The sequence below is a fragment of the Salvia hispanica genome, chromosome 3 (genome assembly GCF_023119035.1).
Source record: "Salvia hispanica cultivar TCC Black 2014 chromosome 3, UniMelb_Shisp_WGS_1.0, whole genome shotgun sequence".
Lineage (NCBI taxonomy): Eukaryota > Viridiplantae > Streptophyta > Magnoliopsida > Lamiales > Lamiaceae > Salvia > Salvia hispanica.
This window is the reverse complement of record NC_062967.1, coordinates 13,009,331-13,027,921: the sequence shown is the minus strand read 5'-3', so window position 1 is coordinate 13,027,921 and position 18,591 is coordinate 13,009,331. Positions and strand designations below refer to the sequence as shown.

Sequence of the window (18,591 nt, the reverse complement as noted above, 5' to 3'; positions counted from 1 at the left end):
TGAAATAAAATATAAAAAGAAAAAAAAAAGAAAACATATATATATATATATATAGGGGTGCGTTAAAATGACAACACTCTTAAAATGACACTGTGACACCACGCTAGACTACAATATTATATATGCTAGACTCAGTAATAGTATAAACGCTAGACTATGCAATCTATATATTGCGAGTCTAGCGTATTAGATATTGCGGTCGGGAAAAAATTGCAGTCTAGTGTATTAGATATTGCAGTCCGTGAAAATTTATCCTTGAGCAATTTTTATGATTGCCACATGGCAGCTTATTATTCGTCCACATGTACAAATGATTGGCTAGGAATGGTGGTATAGTGTTACTTTAAGAGATGTTGTCATTTTAACACAATCCTATATATATATATATATAATTCTGAATTAGTTAAAATGCAATAAATAAATAGACATAATTAGAAGTTGTGAATAGTATATGTTTCCATGTAGTTATTGTTGTGTGGGGTTGAAATTTAGAAAGTAAAATAAAAGAAAAAGGAAAATGAATTGGAATTAAGAGATTATGATCTCTTTTGATACCACTTACGGAAATTTTCCCCAAAACACATCCACCCACCGCCATTCACACACATATACACTCACCGCCATTCACACACATACATACAGACGATAATCTCTCTCCAGCGATTCCTCACGCCTCCGATTCTCATCCAGTTTTTCCCCCTCTTTGAGTCGCCGCTGTCCGGCAGGTTCCGGCGTTGTTATCGCCATTTTCCGGCGAGTCTAGGTTGGACTTGGCTCTAATTTATGTAAGAAAATCTCCTGCACCTCCAATTTACCCAATTTCTTCTCTAAATCTAGAGCTAGGGTTCATAATCAAGTGCTTCCCCAATTTGGAATTTAGGTAAATTAAGTGTAAAGTTGTCATGATTTCTAATTCACTGCATAGAGATAGTTGGGAGATGATACAGATAGAAAGACTTTATAATTAACATTTTTAGCATAATCTATACCTTAACAAAGAAGAAGTTTGTATTTTTGGCATGGGAAAGTTGGGGCAGCTTTTAGACGAGTAGGAATGTGAGGATCTTGCATATTTTTGAATGAAAGATGTTCACAGTTAAAGTTGCTTGTTTGGGACCATGTTTATTATATGTTAAATAAAGATTGCTTGACAAAAATGAGTGATTAAGCTAAATTATTGTAGCCAGTTTATAACATAATTTGTAGCAAGAATTTAAAAGGAGAATTTTATTTATGTTTACATTGTTTTGTGTTGGTGCTAATAAGAAATTTATATATATTGAAAGGTAACACTGCCTCAAGAGCTAATACGGGTATGGAGAAGGAGAAGGAGAAGGTGAAGGAGTAAGGCACTTCCTATATCAAGACTTTTTGTATTTTGAGGTAATATAAATATTCTACTTTAGACTTAAATTGTTGAATATAGTTATGTTTTTACCTACTGAGTATTGAATGTCAGTCAAGAGATGCTATATTTGAGCATGATAGGAGGTTTATCACTTGAGTATGTTGAGTGGTGTTATTGAAAGAAATGATTATGTAAACTTATATATGTTGAGATAAGTTGTGAATGTTAGAAATTATTGAATATGAGTATGGGTAAGAACTAGATGGCATACCAGAAGGTAATGATATGTTAGCATGGCATGAGTGTAGAAGATATGATGTTATGTATGGTGTGATGGGAGGAAATACAATCTAATGTGACCGAAACATTACCATGTGAGGTACGGTGTGATTGGAGAAATTAAAATATGATACACGGTGTGATGGGAGGAATTAAAATATGATACACGGTGTGATGGGAGGAATTAAAATATGATACACGGTGTGATGGGAGGAATTAAAATATGATACACGGTGTGATGGGAGGAATTAAAATATGATATGTGGTGTGATTGGAGAAATTAAAATATGATACACGATGTGATGGGAGGAATTAAAATATGATATGCGGTGTGATTGGAGAAATTAAAATTGATGCATGGTGTCATTGGAAGAATTAGAATATGATGTCCGGTGTGATTGGAGGAATTAGAATATGATGTCCGGTGTGATTGGAGGAATTAGAATATGATGTACGGTGTGATTGAAGGATATATAAATTGATGTATGGTGTGTTGGAAAGATTCTATTAGTCTTATGCCACAATATTCCGCCCACAACGTGTATTCGTACTGAGTATCGACCATAATCCAGAAACAAATAGGAGTATAAATATGTGATAACATACGTGCTGTGATATATATGGTATTGGCTAAGAATTGTATACGTGTGGGCGTTGGATATGATGGAGATATGTATTCCGTGTGCTTTATATTCGATTAATTGGGTATAGGCTGATATTCGGTGTGATGAAATTTGTCATGGACTACACTCTTATCAACTGTATGAGGTCATTTATGATTATGACTGATAGGATATGTATAATTATGATGATGTTGGTATGGATGAAAATACTTATGATAGTTATTATCAACTGCGTAAATTGTATGGTATAGCTTCAGAATTTATGCCTTAATGGTGAGTTACTATTAAATTAGTTGAAGCTCATTCCATATTCTTCTTTTTATCCTGCAGACTAGGTGATCAGGTTAACCCTTTTGCTGTACAGATGTTGAAGTCGGGTCACTAGCGAACGGTTGCGTGTGAGTAACTCCCTAGATATGTTAGCCATGGCATGTACAGGAGTAGAATGCAATTTAGAACAGTTTTACTTCTTTCTACACCTTTGCTAAGTACGTGTGTTTTTGTGAATAGTTGTACGAACTGGGCCTATGTAAATATATATGCATATATTATAGTTTTTCTATTTGTTGAGAAAAAAAAATGGGGTACTAAATTGTGACATCAGTTCGGGGTGTTACAAAATTGGTATCAGAGCCCAGGTTTGGTTGATTCTAGGACTAGATGAGGTCTGATATGTTAGTTACATGCCACATAAAGAGTTTGTTGTGTCTGAGCTAGTGACCTGATGCAGCTGGTATATATATAGGTGTATCATTCTGAAGTGGTGAATCTAAAACTCTAAATATGGCTGAGGATGTAGCTCAAAGTATGATACAAGGTTCTCCAGCTGGAGAACAGCCTATAAACAATGATGATGTCCCAATCCCGGGACATGATATATTACAGACGATGGCGACTGCTTTGCGCCAGATAGCAGGAACAGCGACTCCCACTCAAGATTCGGTAGTTGAAAAATTACATAAGAATAGAGCTGAAGAGTTTAGAGGAAGACGAACTGATGATCCTAACGCAGCTGAGTACTGGGTGCAACAACTTGAGCGAATCTTCACTTTCATACCATATACTCAAGAAGAAAAACTACATGGTGCTATATCATTACTTAAAGAAGAAGCTTATATATGGTGGTTGAACAAAGTGGAGAGATGCATGCCGGAGATGATCACCTGGGAATTTTTTGTTAAAGAATTTAGAAAACGATACGTGGGGGCAAAGTTCATGGAAGAACGAAAAAGAGAGTTCCTCCACTTAGTGCAGGGTAGCATGTCCGTTCTCGAGTATGAAAGTGCGTTTCAACGTTTGTCTCGATATGCCCGAGAGATTGTGCCTAATGACGAGGAGATGTGTCGGCGGTTCGAGCGAGGGCTAAATGATAATATCCAGAAATTAGTGATAGGAGCAAGAGAAGATGATTTGACTAAATTGTCTGAGTTAGCACAAAGCATGGAAGCCTTAGATTCTAAAGATGGAACTGAGAAAGATAACAAGAGCATGGGTAAGCGGCATGCAGAATCATCCTACTCCGGATCACATTTTTCAAGCAAGAAGTTCAGAGATTTCAGGAGAGGTGGGTACTCAGCACCGGCACATTTCCGAGGAAGAAACTTGAACCCAGGATCTGAATTCAAACAGAGAGCACCGACCCCTTCGGTGGCTAGTTCGGGAGGGTTCGATAGCCCACCCATGTGTGAACATTGTGGGAAACATCATCCTGGAGCGTGCAGAAGGTTAGCAAGATTATGCTTTCGATGTGGCTCAAGCTATCACTATGCTAAAGATTGTCCGAGACAAACGAATGCTCCAACGCCTACATATGCGAGATCTGAGTCAGTTAACTACCGAGGGCGTGGGTCAGGAAGAGGTTTTGGAGCTGGTAGGAGTCAGAGGGAAACGTCTGGTTCTACATCAAGAGTTGAGCCGCGAGCACCAGGACGTACCTATGCAATACGAGGCCCAAGAGGAGCATGATGCGTCGGACGTGATATTGGGTACATTTACACTTTTTAATATACCTGTTACTGCTTTAATTGATCCTGGTTCAACGCATTCATATATATGTGACAATATTATAAAAGAATTCAATGTGCCTCTTGAAAAGACTTCGTATGATATAGAGGTGTCAAGTCCCTTAGGAAAAAGTTTTTAGTGAATCAAATATATAGAGAATGTCCTCTGATTGTCCAAGGGTCTTTATTTTCGGCGGATTTGATGGAGTTACCTTTTCACGAGTTCGATATAATACTTGGAATGGATTGGCTATGCGTACATCGTGCAGTAGTGGATTGTTCAAAAAAAAGACTGACACTTTATACCCCAAACAATAATGAAATCTTGGTGGTCGGAAAAAGGAAAACAATGTTGGAAAAAGGTCAAATTACCTTAGTAATGTGATTTCAGCCACAACAACTAGCAAGTTGATTTGGAAAGGTTGTGAGGCCTACCTGGCTTATATATGGGATACATGTACCGCTGACCCAAAGCTACCAGAAATACCAATAGCATGTGATTATCCTGATGTATTCCTCGAAGAATTACCTAGGTTGCCTCAAAATAGAGAAGTTGAGTTCGCCATCGAAGTCGCACCTGGAACAAACCCTATTCCATGGCACCGTATAGAATGGCTCCAGCCGAACTGAAAGAGTTGAAAGCCCAGCTTCAGGTTTTACTTGATCGAGACTTCGTTCGGCCTAGTATATCACCATGGGGAGCACCTGTCCTGTTTGTAAAAAAGAAGGATGGATCAATGAGATTATGCGTTGATTACAGGCAATTGAACAAAGTGACAATCAAAAACAAATACCCATTGCCAAGAATTGATGACTTGTTTGATCAACTAAAGGGGGCAAGCGTATTTTCGAAGATTGATTTGAGGTCAGGGTATTATCAACTGAAGGTTAAAGACTCGGATGTTCCCAAGACGGCTTTCAGAACCCGTTACGGACACTATGAGTTCAAGGTCATGCCGTTTGGGCTAACAAATGCCCCCGCCGCTTTTATGGACTTGATGAATCGAGTATTTCAATTATATCTTGACAAATTCGTGATAGTTTTTATCGATGATATATTGGTGTATTCCAAAACTAAGAGTGATCATGAACAACATTTGAGAATAGTTTTGCAGACACTTAGAGATAAGCAATTATATGCCAAGTTAAGTAAATGTGAATTTTGGTTGTCGGAGGTTACATTTCTTGGTCATGTAGTATCGGCAGCATGAATTCGGGTGGATCCAAAGAAGATTGAAGCAATAGTGTTGTGGAATCCTCCGAAGAATGTTACTGAAGTTCATAGTTTTCTTGGCTTAGCTGGATATTATCGGCGATTTGTGAATGGATTCTCGATAATTGCTAAACCCATTACTGCTTTACTTCAGAAAAATGTTCCTTTTCGTTGGGACGCCAAATGTCAAGTGAGTTTTGAAAAGCTGAAAGCGATTCTCACTGAGGCGCCTGTGTTGATTCCACCTGAATCAGGCAAAGTCTATACAATTTTCAGCGATGCATCACATAATGGTTTAGGTTGTGTCTTAATGCAAGAGGGTAAAGTAGTAGCTTATGCCTCAAGACAACTCAAAATTCATGAAAAGAACTATCCCACACATGATTTGGAGTTGGCAGCTATAGTGTTCGCCTTGAAAATATGGAGATATTATTTGTACGGCGAGAGATGTTATATATATACAGATCATAAAAGTTTAAAATATTTACTCACACAGAAAGAGTTGAATTTGAGGCAGAGAAGATGGATAGAACTCATCAAGGATTACGACTGTGTAATTGACTACCACCCTGGTAAGGCAAATGTCGTGGCCGATGCATTAAGTAGAAAGTCACTTGTCGCTTTAAGGGCTATGAATGCACATTTGGAAGCGTTGAATGACGGTAGTTTGATGGCGGAAGTTAGAGTGAAGCCCACCATGATTCAACGAGTACAAACATCTCAAAGGACTGATGAGAAGTTGAAAGCTAAATTGGAACAAATCAACAAGGGAGAAGCACCTGAATTCGAACAAAGTCCTAATGGATGTATATATTTTAGAAAGAGGTTGTGTGTACCCGATGACAACGAGCTGAAAAATGATATTCTTCGGGAAGCGCATAATAGTTTGTATTCGATGCACCTAGGGAGTACAAAAATGTACCATGATTTAAAGGAATTTTATTGGTGGCCCGGAATGAAAAGAGATATTACAGAAATTGTGGCGAAGTGACTGACATGTCAACATGTCAAGGCTGAACATCAAGTTCCATCTGGTCTATTGCAACAAATATCAATACCGGAGTGGAAATGGGATAAAATCGCCATGGACTTTGTGTCAGGATTGCCTATGTCACCCTGGAAAAAGGACTCTATATGGGTAATTGTTGATCGGTTGACGAAATCAGCTCACTTTCTTCCTGTAAGAACTGATTACTCCATGGAGAAACTAGCTAAATTGTACCTTAATGAAATTATAAGACTGCCTAGAGTACCTACTTCTATAATTTCTGACAGGGACCCACGGTTCACATCAAGATTTTGGGAAAAATTTCAGGAAGCCTTGGGCTCCAGATTAAATTTTAGCACAACTTTCCATCCACAAACAGATGGCCAATCAGAGAGAGTAATACAGATTCTTGAAGACATGTTGCGGAGTTGTATCATAGACTTTGACGGTAGTTGGGAGAAATACCTACCATTAGTTGAGTTTGCGTATAATAATAGCTATCAGTGGCACCTTATGAGGCCTTATATGGCCGAAAATGTCGAACGCCATTATATTGGACTGAGCTCAGTGAAAAGAAGATTGTTGGACCAGAATTGGTACAGGAGACCGAAGATAAAGTTCGAGTAATACGGAGTAGGTTGAAAGAAGCATCGGATAGGCAAAATCTTATGCAGATTTGAAACGAAAAGATATTGAATTCAGTGTTGGTGATAAAGTCTTTTTGAAGGTTTCACCCTGGAAGAAAGTGCTTCGTTTTGGGAAGAAGGGCAAGCTGAGCCCTAGATTTATCGGTCCATATGAGATACTTGAACGTGTAGGTCCAGTAGCTTATAGACTCGCCTTACCATCAGAACTGGAAAAGATCCATAATGTGTTCCATGTGTCGATGCTGAGAAGATATCGATCAGATCCCTCTCATATAATTCAAACAGAGTCAATTGAGGTACAACCAGATTTGACATATGATGAGGAACCGGTTCAGATATTGGCTAGAGAGATAAAAGAACTAAGAAATAAAAAGATTCCACTAGTCAAAGTATTGTGGAGGAGCCACCAAATCGAAGAGGCTACGTGGGAACCAGAGGATGTTATGAGAGAGCAATACCCGTATCTATTTAAATCAGGTACAAATTTCGGGGACGAAATTTTTTTTAGAGGAGGTGAATTGTAATAACCCAGGAAATAAAATATAAAAATATATATATATATATATATATATATATATATATATATATATATATATAATTGAATTAGTTAAAATGCAATAAATAAATAGACATAATTAGAAGTTGTGAATATTATATGTTTCCATGTAGTAAAAAGTAATGGAATTAATGTTAGTGGATCATGGGGTCCACTTTAAGTTGTTAATTGTAGTGGTATAAGTGGTAAATAAATTGATGTATAGGGGTGTAAAGATTTCCTAAAATAGAAAGTTTGAACGTTTATATTTTTAAATAAAGGACTAAGATGGAAAGACTTGCTATTTTTAAAAAACGGAGGGAGTGTATATATATGTGGACTCATAATCTACTAACTTATTCAACTCACTTTTATTTATATTTCTTAAAATACGTGTCCACACTAAATGTGGCACTTAACGTTGGACGGAAGTAGTATGATGAAAAGTAAGTTAAAAAATTATTACAGAATGAATTCTGTTTTTATATACGTATTAATTTTATAGTAATAAAATGTAAGTTGAAATGAATTTGTAAAATATGAGGTCTATTATCAAACATGGTAAAAAAGTAAAATGTGGCAAATTTTGTGATACGGACGAAAATAGAAAAAAATGACAAAATTTAAGTGACAGATAAAGTGTTTGATTTCTAACTTTTGTAAATAAAACAATACTCTCTCGTTCGGATAAAAATATGTGTATTCGAATTTACACGTAAATTACGCAATTGCATATCCGTTGCAATGTTGCACAATGTATAGAAATCCGGTCCTGGTATATTTTAATATACAAATGGGTTAGTGGGCAACGAAGCAATAATGGCTTCACAATCGTCGTTATTGAACCGGGACCATATTCTGTACTTTTTAAACAATATTTAGAGCCAAAATTTGATATAAATATATACGAAATACAAGTAAATACTGCCACTGCAGTGGCGGATGGAGGTGGGGTCGAGCGGGGTCGGCCGACCCCACCGCCGTCCCCGGAGAATAGCCAGAAAAATCCTCTTATCGGTTCCCGACCCCACGGTGTTTGGAATTCTGCCCTTGATTTCGTGAATCTGTGTCCAGAATTCTTCCATTGACTCTGTAACTCTGTGATATGCGAATGAGAGTAGTATAATTGGGGAAGAAGATACAGTTGGGCTTGGGCCTTGTGCTCTACTTTATAGTAGTAGTATAATTAGACTTCCGTTAAAAATTAAGGGAAGTGGAGTATCATCAAAAAGAGAGAAAATAAATAGTATGAACTTCCATGAAATTTCGAAGATGAACTGAACTTGGATCTAAACCTACCATTCAACTATGCGTAATATTTGTCCTTGTTATTGTGTTGGTCATACTCTTGTCAGAATGAATTATTATTGGCAAAAATATATATAAAGGTAATAAAATTTTGTATTTCAATCGGTTCTTCTACACTTTATTAGGTTTTTGTATTAATATATTTAGTTTTATTTAGAGGGAATATTTATTTTGATACACCAACTTTTGTTAAAGTATCAATTTTAGTAGGTCTCACATTCCACTAACTCACTTCACTCACATTTTATTATAAAACCAATATAAAAAAGTGGGTCTCACATTCCACTAACTTTTTCAACCTATTTTTCTTTACATTTTTTAAAACTCGTGCCCGGTCAAACTATGAGTGCTAATGGGAGACGGAGGGAGTATTATTTAAGTTACTTTTTCTCGTTTAGACCTGATTAAGATCGAAAGAGTTTGATTGCATGTAAGACCTTACTTTCCTACAAACTCCGCTAATGCCACTAGCTGCTTGTGAAACTTCATTTTATAAAGGGGCATTGATCTTCAAAACCATTCACTTTTGGCAATTTTGATATATACCACAAACTTAAAGAGTAGAGAGGTAGTACGTGAGACCAAGGTCTCGGGTTCGAATCCTTCGCCGTATGGCTTTAAAAATATACTCCCTCCATCCGTGAAATGTCGTCCAATTTTACCATTTTGGTTCGTCCATTAAAATTCGTCCACTTTGCTTTTTTCCTATTTTTGATGAATGGTCCCCACTATTCACTAACTCTTTACACTCATATTCTATTACTCCCTCCGTCCGCGATTAGGAGTCCCAGTCAATTTTGCGCACCCGTTTTATTAAAATTATAAAAAATAGTTAAAGTGGAGAAATGGTAAAGTAATCGGCCCTCGCTTGATTTTTTGACGGCTTCGTCTCACACGTCGACCCCGGTGGAGACGCAGTTCTCTGGCGATGACCTTCTGTCATTGCATGATATGGGGATCGATCTCGGGGAAGATGATACTCCCGTTCCAGCGACGCGGGCCGCGCCGAAGAAGAAGACGAGGGGGAAGGGGAAGGGCAAGGCGGTCGGCGAGTCATCGCAGCCCGCTGCCACCGGCCGGAGGAAGTGGACGGAGGATGAGTACGCCGGGGTGGCCAAGGGGTGGTTGGAGGTGTGCGACGATCCGCTGGTTGCGAACAACCAGCGGGTCGTCAACATGTGGGCGAAGATCAGAGCTGCCTATAGGAGGCACTGCCCGCACGGGAAGGACTTCAAGCAACGAGGAGGTCCGGAAGGGGTGGGAGCGCACCAGGGCCGCGGTGGGCCGTTTTGCGAATTTGTACGCCAACGCCCTCCGTCAGCTCAGAAGTGGGCAGAATGAGGACGACGCCCGGAGGATAGCCGCGAGTCAGTTCCCCTTGGAGGGGAAGTATAAGGAGTTCACCTTCTGGGAGTGCTTCTTGTTGTTGAAGGACTCCGAGAAGTTCCGGGCGGGGTGCGACGCTGGGTGGCCGAAGAAGCAACGACTGAACTATAGCGGCGACTACAGCGGCAGCAGCGGCGGATCCCACGACCTCCCCCCGGATGATGCTGAGGAGTTTCCATCCCCTCCTTCATTTACCGGTCGCCCCGTCCGGTTGGATAAGAAGCGGGCGCAGCGGGCTGCGAGGGGCGGATCCCCCCTATCGCCCCGCGAGGTCCAGCCCTCCGCCCTCCCACCCGCCCCACTCGAGTACACTCTCCATTCGCGTAACCAAACGCGGGCTCAGATGTACAAGGTCTTCCAAGAGTGGAAGAACGCCACTGACCCCACGGAGAAGATGTTTATTCACGAGATGCTCGAGAGCATGCGTGTTGATTTGGAGATCGCGAGGGCACGGCTAGGGGGTTCCGACGTGGGCTCAGATACCACGGGTGGCGGCGGCGGCGGCGGCGATGGCGAGGACGACGGCGACGGCGATGAGGAGTAGAGAGTGGCGGGGCTCGTGTGTTGAAGCCCTTTTTTAAAAAAAAAAAAATCATGTACTTTTTTTTAAAAAATCTTTGTACTTTTTTTTTTTTTTAATGGAATGGATTATTTTTCCCGTATATGTGTCGTAAATTTAATTCCGTATTTTAATCGTAATTTTAATTCCGTAAATGTAGTATATTTTGAATTATTTTTATTGCGGCTGGCCTATGGGCTGGCCTAAATCTGATGTGGCAGGTGGTTTTTTTAGTGTTGCTTGACGTGGCAGGGGTGAGAATGGCTGGTTTATATGGCTGGCCTAAGCACCATTGCGGATGCTCTAACCACAAAATGTCAATACGATCAACAAAAAACGTCAATAATGCTATAGGATTAATTCCAATAAAAATCAATAGGGGTATTAATGTCAAGTTAGTTATAACTAACTTTTAAAAGAAATCCCAAAACTTTAAATTCATATAACATATATCAAATTAAAGATAATTTTATAAGGATTCCAACGATATACTACATGCATATGTTCCGACGTCAAAATTTGAAAAAAAAATCTAGAATTTTCGTATTTTTCGTACACAGGCTAATGTCAATACAGCTAAGATAATATGTCAATATAAAACATATACAATGTCAATCCTAAATTTGTGTTTACATTCTCAAAGCATTGTGTTGATATTTTCGAAACACTATATTGACATTTTCATCCAAAACCCTAATTTGGCGTTTTTTTTTAATTAATCTTTTTTCGATTTAATTAATAAAAACAAAAATTACACGTGGCAAATTGTAGACCACACGTTTTTTAAAATCATGTGGCCTTAAATTAGTTGTAGTTAACAATTAAATGGTGAGTTAGCAATTGATCACTCTCCTATAAAACTATTATATAAATATGAGACCCTTATCTTATTAACTTTTCTACATATTTCTTAAAACCCGTGCAAAGCCAAACTTGGACAATATTTTATGGACGGAGGGAGTACATATATATTCATTTACCAATTATAAAAATAAAATAAAAAACTTAAGAAATCATAAAGTTTGAATATGTGCAATTTTTTTCAACCTAAGTATAATTTTTTGGCAAATTTTAATCCTATATGGCTAGCCATATAGCCTATAATATAGTCTGAACTATAAATGAAATCATATCATTTAAACGCCCTAATCTTGAATTCGATAGTTGAATAATATTATACCTATTAGAATAAGATATCCCCCCGCGATCTTATGAGTTTGAAGACTTGACCTTCCAGGAACCTGACATTAATCATCATTAAAGTTTGTGATTTTCCACTTTTAGATAAAATAAGAATTTACCAAAAGTTTACCCACTAGGAACTAAAAGTAGCAGCCGCAGGTTCCTATGAACACAAGTAACACTCAATGAAAATCTCTTTTCCTCGCAAAATGATAACAGTATATAAATGCACCTCACAAGATAATACTACACTTGAACTAGGTAGGCGGATGATTCCATAAATGCACCTTACAATAATTGGTACACATTTTATAACAATACGATACTACTATACAACACGACTTGATAACACGGTTAGAATCTCATAGCAACTACTCTTTATTTACAAAAGTTGCAAAACCTTAAATCTGATCATTCAGAGTCTAATTAAAAACCTAAAATCTGATTACACAGTATGATGTGACGAATAATAACATCAATAGATTCATAGCAACAAAATCCAACGAAATCCAACAAAAAATATTATTTTTAAAATACTAAAAAATAAAATATTATAATATTATTTCTTAACGGGTAACACGAACCCGCCATGAAATTTTCGTGTCCTTAATGGGTTAACCCGATAAGAACACGAACCCAATAAACTTTGACCCAAACCATTAATTTCGTGCGGATTCATATTGGGTTATCATGTCGTGCCAATAATTGTCGGCCCTATTAACACATACTACCTCCGTCCCTGAAAATTTGATACAGTTTACTATTTTGGTCCGTCCCTGAAAATTTGATATACTTCACTTTTACCATTTTTGGTAGTGGACCTCATATTCCACTAACTTATTCCTACTCACATTTTATTATAAAACTAATACTTTAAAAGTAGGACCCACATCCCACCAACTTTTTCAACTCACTTTTCATTCCATTTCTTAAAACCCGTGTCGGGTCAAAGTGTAGCAAATTTTGGGAGTAGTAATTTATAGATATAGTCTGAGAAGCTATTAAAAAATACTTGCAAAATTGAGTACCGTTGCCTAAAGTGCTAAAATTTCAATTTATATATGACAATGCTACTACTGGTAGTACAGCATATGCTCTCAAAACATTTCAGGTGATTGGCACAAAATACTATTCCATCCGTTTCACATTAGTAGTAAAGTCATTTTGCCATTTTGGTATGTTCTATAGTAGTAGAATCATTTTACTTTTTGGTAAAAGTCAAAACTTTTCTTCTCACTCACTTTTCCCTCTCTCATACTTTATTTTCTCTACTTTTTCCTCTCTCCTACTCAATTATCTTTTTATTTAATACATTACACATCTTTTTCTTAATCATCATGCCAAAAGGAAATGTCTTCACTACTATGGAACGAAGGGAATACCTAGTTCCAACTGAACAAAATTTCACTTCATGAATAGTCTCAGTTAAGTCTAGCATATCATAAAACCTAACTAATGTCATTATTAATTAATTATATTAATTGTCCACCTTTATTTCTTAAATATATACTACCTCCGTCCCACATAAGTGTCATATTTAGTGTGGATACGAATTTTAAAAAATGTAAAGAAAAGTGTATTGAATAAGTTAGTGGATTATGAGTGTCACTTATATATATTAGTTTTATAATAAAATGTGAGTAGAATTAGTTGGTGGAATATGAGATCTAATTACCATCTATGATAAAAGTAAAATGTGACTTTTATTGTTTGACGAACCAAAATGGTAAAATATGACGTTTATTGTGAGACGGAGGTAGTATCAAAGAGTAGGACTGTAGGAGTATATGATGCAATAATCTGGTTTTTCATAGACTCAAAAATTATCGGCATAAAAAATATGGAGTAATGAATAACCCAAACTTCCACATATATCATTTGTTCCAAATCAACATCTTTAGGATGTTCACAATAGGGAGGACACGGTGGCTGCCGACTCCGCGGCGGTGCCGCACCTCCCTATAGTAAGGGCCGCTTGAGCCACGGAGGTGGGCGGCGGACAAGAGGTGCCCCGACTAGTCGTACTTCCTATATCTTTGGGCGCCGGGCCGCGGCGCCCTATTGCATGGAAACGGCGAGCCGCGGCGGTGGGGAGGTTGTGGGAGAAGGGGTGCGGTGGTGGGGAGAGTGTCTACTCCTATTGTGGACACTCTTAATACTGCTATCCTTTCCATTATAGTTTAGTTGTACTATTTCTTTTCAGATCGTTCAATTATTATTGAGCCACTCCTCTTTTTGATAAAATTTAATCACTTTTTCTCTATTTTCTACTACCTCCGTCCCCAAATTTTAACACATTTTGACTCGGCACGAGTTTTATGAAATGTAATGGAAATAGTTGAAAAAGTTGGTGGGATGTCAGTCCTACTTTTAAAGTATTAGTTTTATAATAAAATGTGAGTAAGAATGAGTTAGTGGAATATGGAGTCCACTACCAAAAATGGTGAAAAGTGAAATTGTGTCAAATTTTCAGGGACGGACCGAAATAGTAAACTGTGTCAAAATTTGGGGGACGGAGCCACGGAGGTAGTATCATGCTCCCTCCGTCCCACAAAGATTGTCCCATTTTTCCATTTCCGTCCGTCTCACAAAGTTTGTCCCATTTCACTTTTACCATTTTTGGTAGTAGACCCCATATTCCACCAACTCATTTCTACTCACATTTTATTATAAAACTAATACTCCCTCCGTCCCAAGGAAGATGACCCCTTCCTTGGGCGGCACGAGATTTTATGCAGTTATATTTTATGTGGTAAGAGGAGAGAGTAAAGTAAGAGAGAGGGAATAAAGTAGAGATAAAGGTGTTTCCATTTTAAGTAATGGGTCATCTTGATTGGGACAAACCAAAAAGAAAAGTGAGTCATCTTTAATGGGACAGAGGGAGTACTTTAAAAGTAGGACCCACCAACTTTTTCAACTCACTTTTCATTACATTTCTTAAAACCCGTGCCAGATCAAAGTGGGACTATCTTTGTGGGACGGAGGGAGTACATTTTATTCAATTTAAATTCATTTTTACTCTTTTATACTTTTTTCAATTTTTATTTCCTTCATTACAATATATTTTATTCTTTATACTTTATTCAGTTTTTATTTCTTTCGTTACAATATATTTTATTCTTTCATACTGTATTCGCTTTTTAAATGTCATACTCAATTCTCTTAAATGTAAAGGAATTAGAAACATCCCCACTATAACACAAACAGCAATGGAAACAAAACAGTAAAGAAACAACAAATATGAAAAATACAGAAACATGAGAATGAGAGGCCAAGAGGAGAAGGGAAAAGTCATCCCCTTCAGCTAAATCCCATCGGCGATGAAATTTCCTGCGCTTCCACCTCTTTCAGCTTCCGAATCCCTTTCCAGTTCACCCTTCCCTTCGTCTCCGCCCCGGCACCCGTGTTGTTATACTCAGCATAGAAAAGAGTATCAAGAGCAAACTTCCCATCCCACTCAGACCAACCAGCAGGATGTATCCCACTGCTGATATTAGTCCCTATCACGACGGTCCTCGAGTACTTCCCCCAGGGCCGCCCGAGGTACGTTGAAGATTTTCCCTCGGCGTCTGGTGTGGCGGCGATGACGCAGTTATGGATGACGATGCCGGTTTTCTGCTTGGCGTCGCTGCGGCGCTGGGCGGTGATCGTGTAATTTTGGTTTGGTTCGGGGCGGAGGGCTACGATGCGGCAGCTATGGAAGACGACGGCGGCGTTGCCGAAGATGAAGTCGACTGTGCCAACGATGACACACTGTTTGTAGAACTGGCGGAAGGAGTGGACGTAGAGGGTGTTCTGGTAGCCGGCCATGCGGCAGCGGTAGAAGGCGGAGGAGTCCGCGTTCACGCGGAGGGCCACGGCGTGTAGCTTCGATGGCCCCGCCCTGTTTTGGAATGTGATGTCACGGGCGAGAAAACCGTCTCCGGCAACCCCTGTGACGTTCACCGAAACAGAGGGAGTATTAATTAAATGTCGCTGGTACTACTTATTAATTCATTTCTCTCGTTGTATTTAAAATACTAATTTAATTATAATAAAAAATTAATTTTAAATTCATGATCTGAAATAATAGTAAGTACAAATATAGTACTCCAGCCGTTCATCATTAAATGTGTCATATTTGACTAGCACGAATTTGAAAAAATTGTTTGACTTTATGAGTTTATAAGTAAAGTGGATAGAAAAAATTAATGGAACGTGAGATCCACTTTTATAGTTTTATATATTGATTTTATAATAAAATGTGAGTAGAAAGAGTTAGTGGAATGTACGGTCAACTTACCAAATACTCCCTCCATCCCACAAAAGATGTCACACTTGTGGGACGGCACGCGATATTAGGAGATTTTGTTTTGTGTGTTAAATGGAGAGAGAAAATATAATTTTTATATTCATGTGAGAGAGAACTTTTCCAAAAAGAAAAATGTGAAATCCTTTGTGGGACAAACTAAAAAGGAAAGTGTGACATTTTTTGTGGGACAGAAGGAGTATAATAGAAGTGAAATGAGACATTTATTGGCAAACAGACTGAAAAGATAAAATAAGACATTTATTGGCGCCGTTCCATAGTAATGGAGGCGTTTTTTTTTCAGCACGATGATTAAGAAAAATTGTGTTAGGTGAGTTAAATAAAGGGAGAATAAAGTGGAAAATGGAAAAAGGTAGAAAGATGAAGAGAGAAAAAAGTAAGAGAGGGTAAAGTAGGTGTGAAAAAATGTGTTGACCTTTTAGTAAAACGGAAATGACAACATACCAAAATGGCAAAATGACTTATATTATTATAGAAAGGAGGGAGTACTAGTTTATAGCATGGCTGATTATTTGTGTGACAAGAAAACTGACCTACGGTGGCGGAATTGAAGGTGGTGTTGCCGTCGATGACGTTCTTGCCGGCGATGATAAAAGTTTTGTCGTAGCCATCTCCTACGAACGTCAAGTTCTTCTTCTCCTTGGGTATCTCCACATTCTCCATATATCTCCCCGCCTTTATCCTAATCACATACCTCTTACTACTCCCCTCCGGCGCCTCCGCCACCGCCTCCGCCACCGTCCTGTAGTCCGCAGGCCCGTTCTTCGCCACCGTCACGTCCGCCTCCACCTCCTCCTCCTGCAGCAGCTTCCTATCATCAGCCGACAGCCACTCCGGCCACTCCTCCCCCCTCCTCCTCTTCACCTCCTTGGTCACCTCCTTCGCGTCCTTACCCCCCATTTCATCCGCCAACGACAGCAACAAGCCGGCTTCACGGTGCAACAACATCAGGTCGGCCTTGAGGATTTCCGCCTGGGTCTTCTTTTCTGCGCGGCTGTGGGAGAAGCCGTCGAGGCAGGTGGCCACGTTGGTCTGGACGGCGCTGAGGAGGTTATTGAGCTGCACCTTCTGTGTCGCGTTCAGGGATGAGATGCCGTCCTTGGACCATTCCACGCCCTCGAATATCTCCACGCTGGACTTGATCTGGTCTATCGAGTCGAGAGTCATCACGATGCAGTCGTCGAAGGCGCTCACTCTCCCGGGCCTCCGCGACTGCTGCTGCTGCCGGAACCAGGGTCGCACGGCTTGCTTGATGTTTTTGTTTTTTGTTATCCCGGGGAGTTGGGATTTGGCCTTGGCCTTGTCTAAGAACTTTTTGATTTCCTTCGGGTTCGGGATCTTGACGTTGGACGTCTTGCTTGTGATTTTGGTGATCTTCGACCAGAAATTGGACCTCTCCTCAGGGGAGGCTGGGGTGGATACGGCGGCGTCGACTAGTAAAGATAGGAATGCCAAGATGATTAGGATTTTGAGAATTTTCTCCATGCTTGGTGTGGTAGGATGTGTGAAGAGATTCACAATTTTGGACTGCTATATATAGAAATAAAACATTATCTCTTTTACTTTATCATTTCTTCACTTTAACTATTTTTATCATTTTTACAAAAAGAGGACAGAAAAGTCAATGAGACTGCTAAAGCGGGACGGAGGGAGTATTATACGTCTCGATATAAAATCTAGACTATATTCTGATCGTGAGATTTGTCGATATGATTGATTAATAATTATCCAAAAACATGCATGTCATTATTAAGCAGTTTTACTTTTATATACTCCATTCATCTTATAAAAATATATTATTTAGGGTTGGTATGAGTTTTAATGTGTAATTAAGAAGGATAAAAAATAGTAGAAATTATGTAGAGGATGGTGGAGTCATAAATACGTCCCACTCAAGATAGCCACATTATTGAGTTGCACAGAATTTTAAGAAATGTTGTTTGTTGAGATAAAGTAGAGAGGAAAAATGCAGTTGAATATTTTAATAAGAAAGAAGAGAGAAGGTTATTTAAAAGATTAGAAAATGGTTATTTCGATTGAGACTAACAAAAAGAAAATGTGATCATCTTGAATAGTTGAATAGGATAGAGAGAATAATAAAGTTAAAAAAAAAAGAGAAAAATGTTAGTCATGAATGGATATGAAACAGATGAAAAAGAAATATAATCTAAAAAATATAATCTATTTGCATGAGATGGAAGAGTACTAATT

At 38.7% G+C, this 18,591-nt stretch overlaps 1 protein-coding gene and 1 long non-coding RNA gene across 2 annotated transcripts; one reads left to right on the top strand and one right to left on the bottom strand.

The window, feature by feature from the left end:
- Positions 1–571: 571 nt before the first annotated feature.
- LOC125217072 lies at positions 572–2,812 on the top strand. Its single transcript, XR_007175558.1, has 3 exons — positions 572–785; positions 1,287–1,383; positions 2,581–2,812. It is a non-coding gene; the product is annotated as an uncharacterized LOC125217072 (long non-coding RNA).
- A 12,391-nt stretch (positions 2,813–15,203) lies between these two features.
- Positions 15,204–17,867, bottom strand: LOC125212610 (pectinesterase-like). Its single transcript, XM_048112822.1, has 2 exons — positions 16,914–17,867; positions 15,204–16,003 (listed from the first exon to the last, which is right to left on the bottom strand). The coding sequence occupies exons 1-2, from the start codon at positions 17,863–17,865 to the stop codon at positions 15,372–15,374; spliced, it is 1,584 nt and encodes a 527-aa protein (XP_047968779.1). The 5' UTR covers positions 17,866–17,867; the 3' UTR covers positions 15,204–15,371.
- Positions 17,868–18,591: the final 724 nt, after the last annotated feature.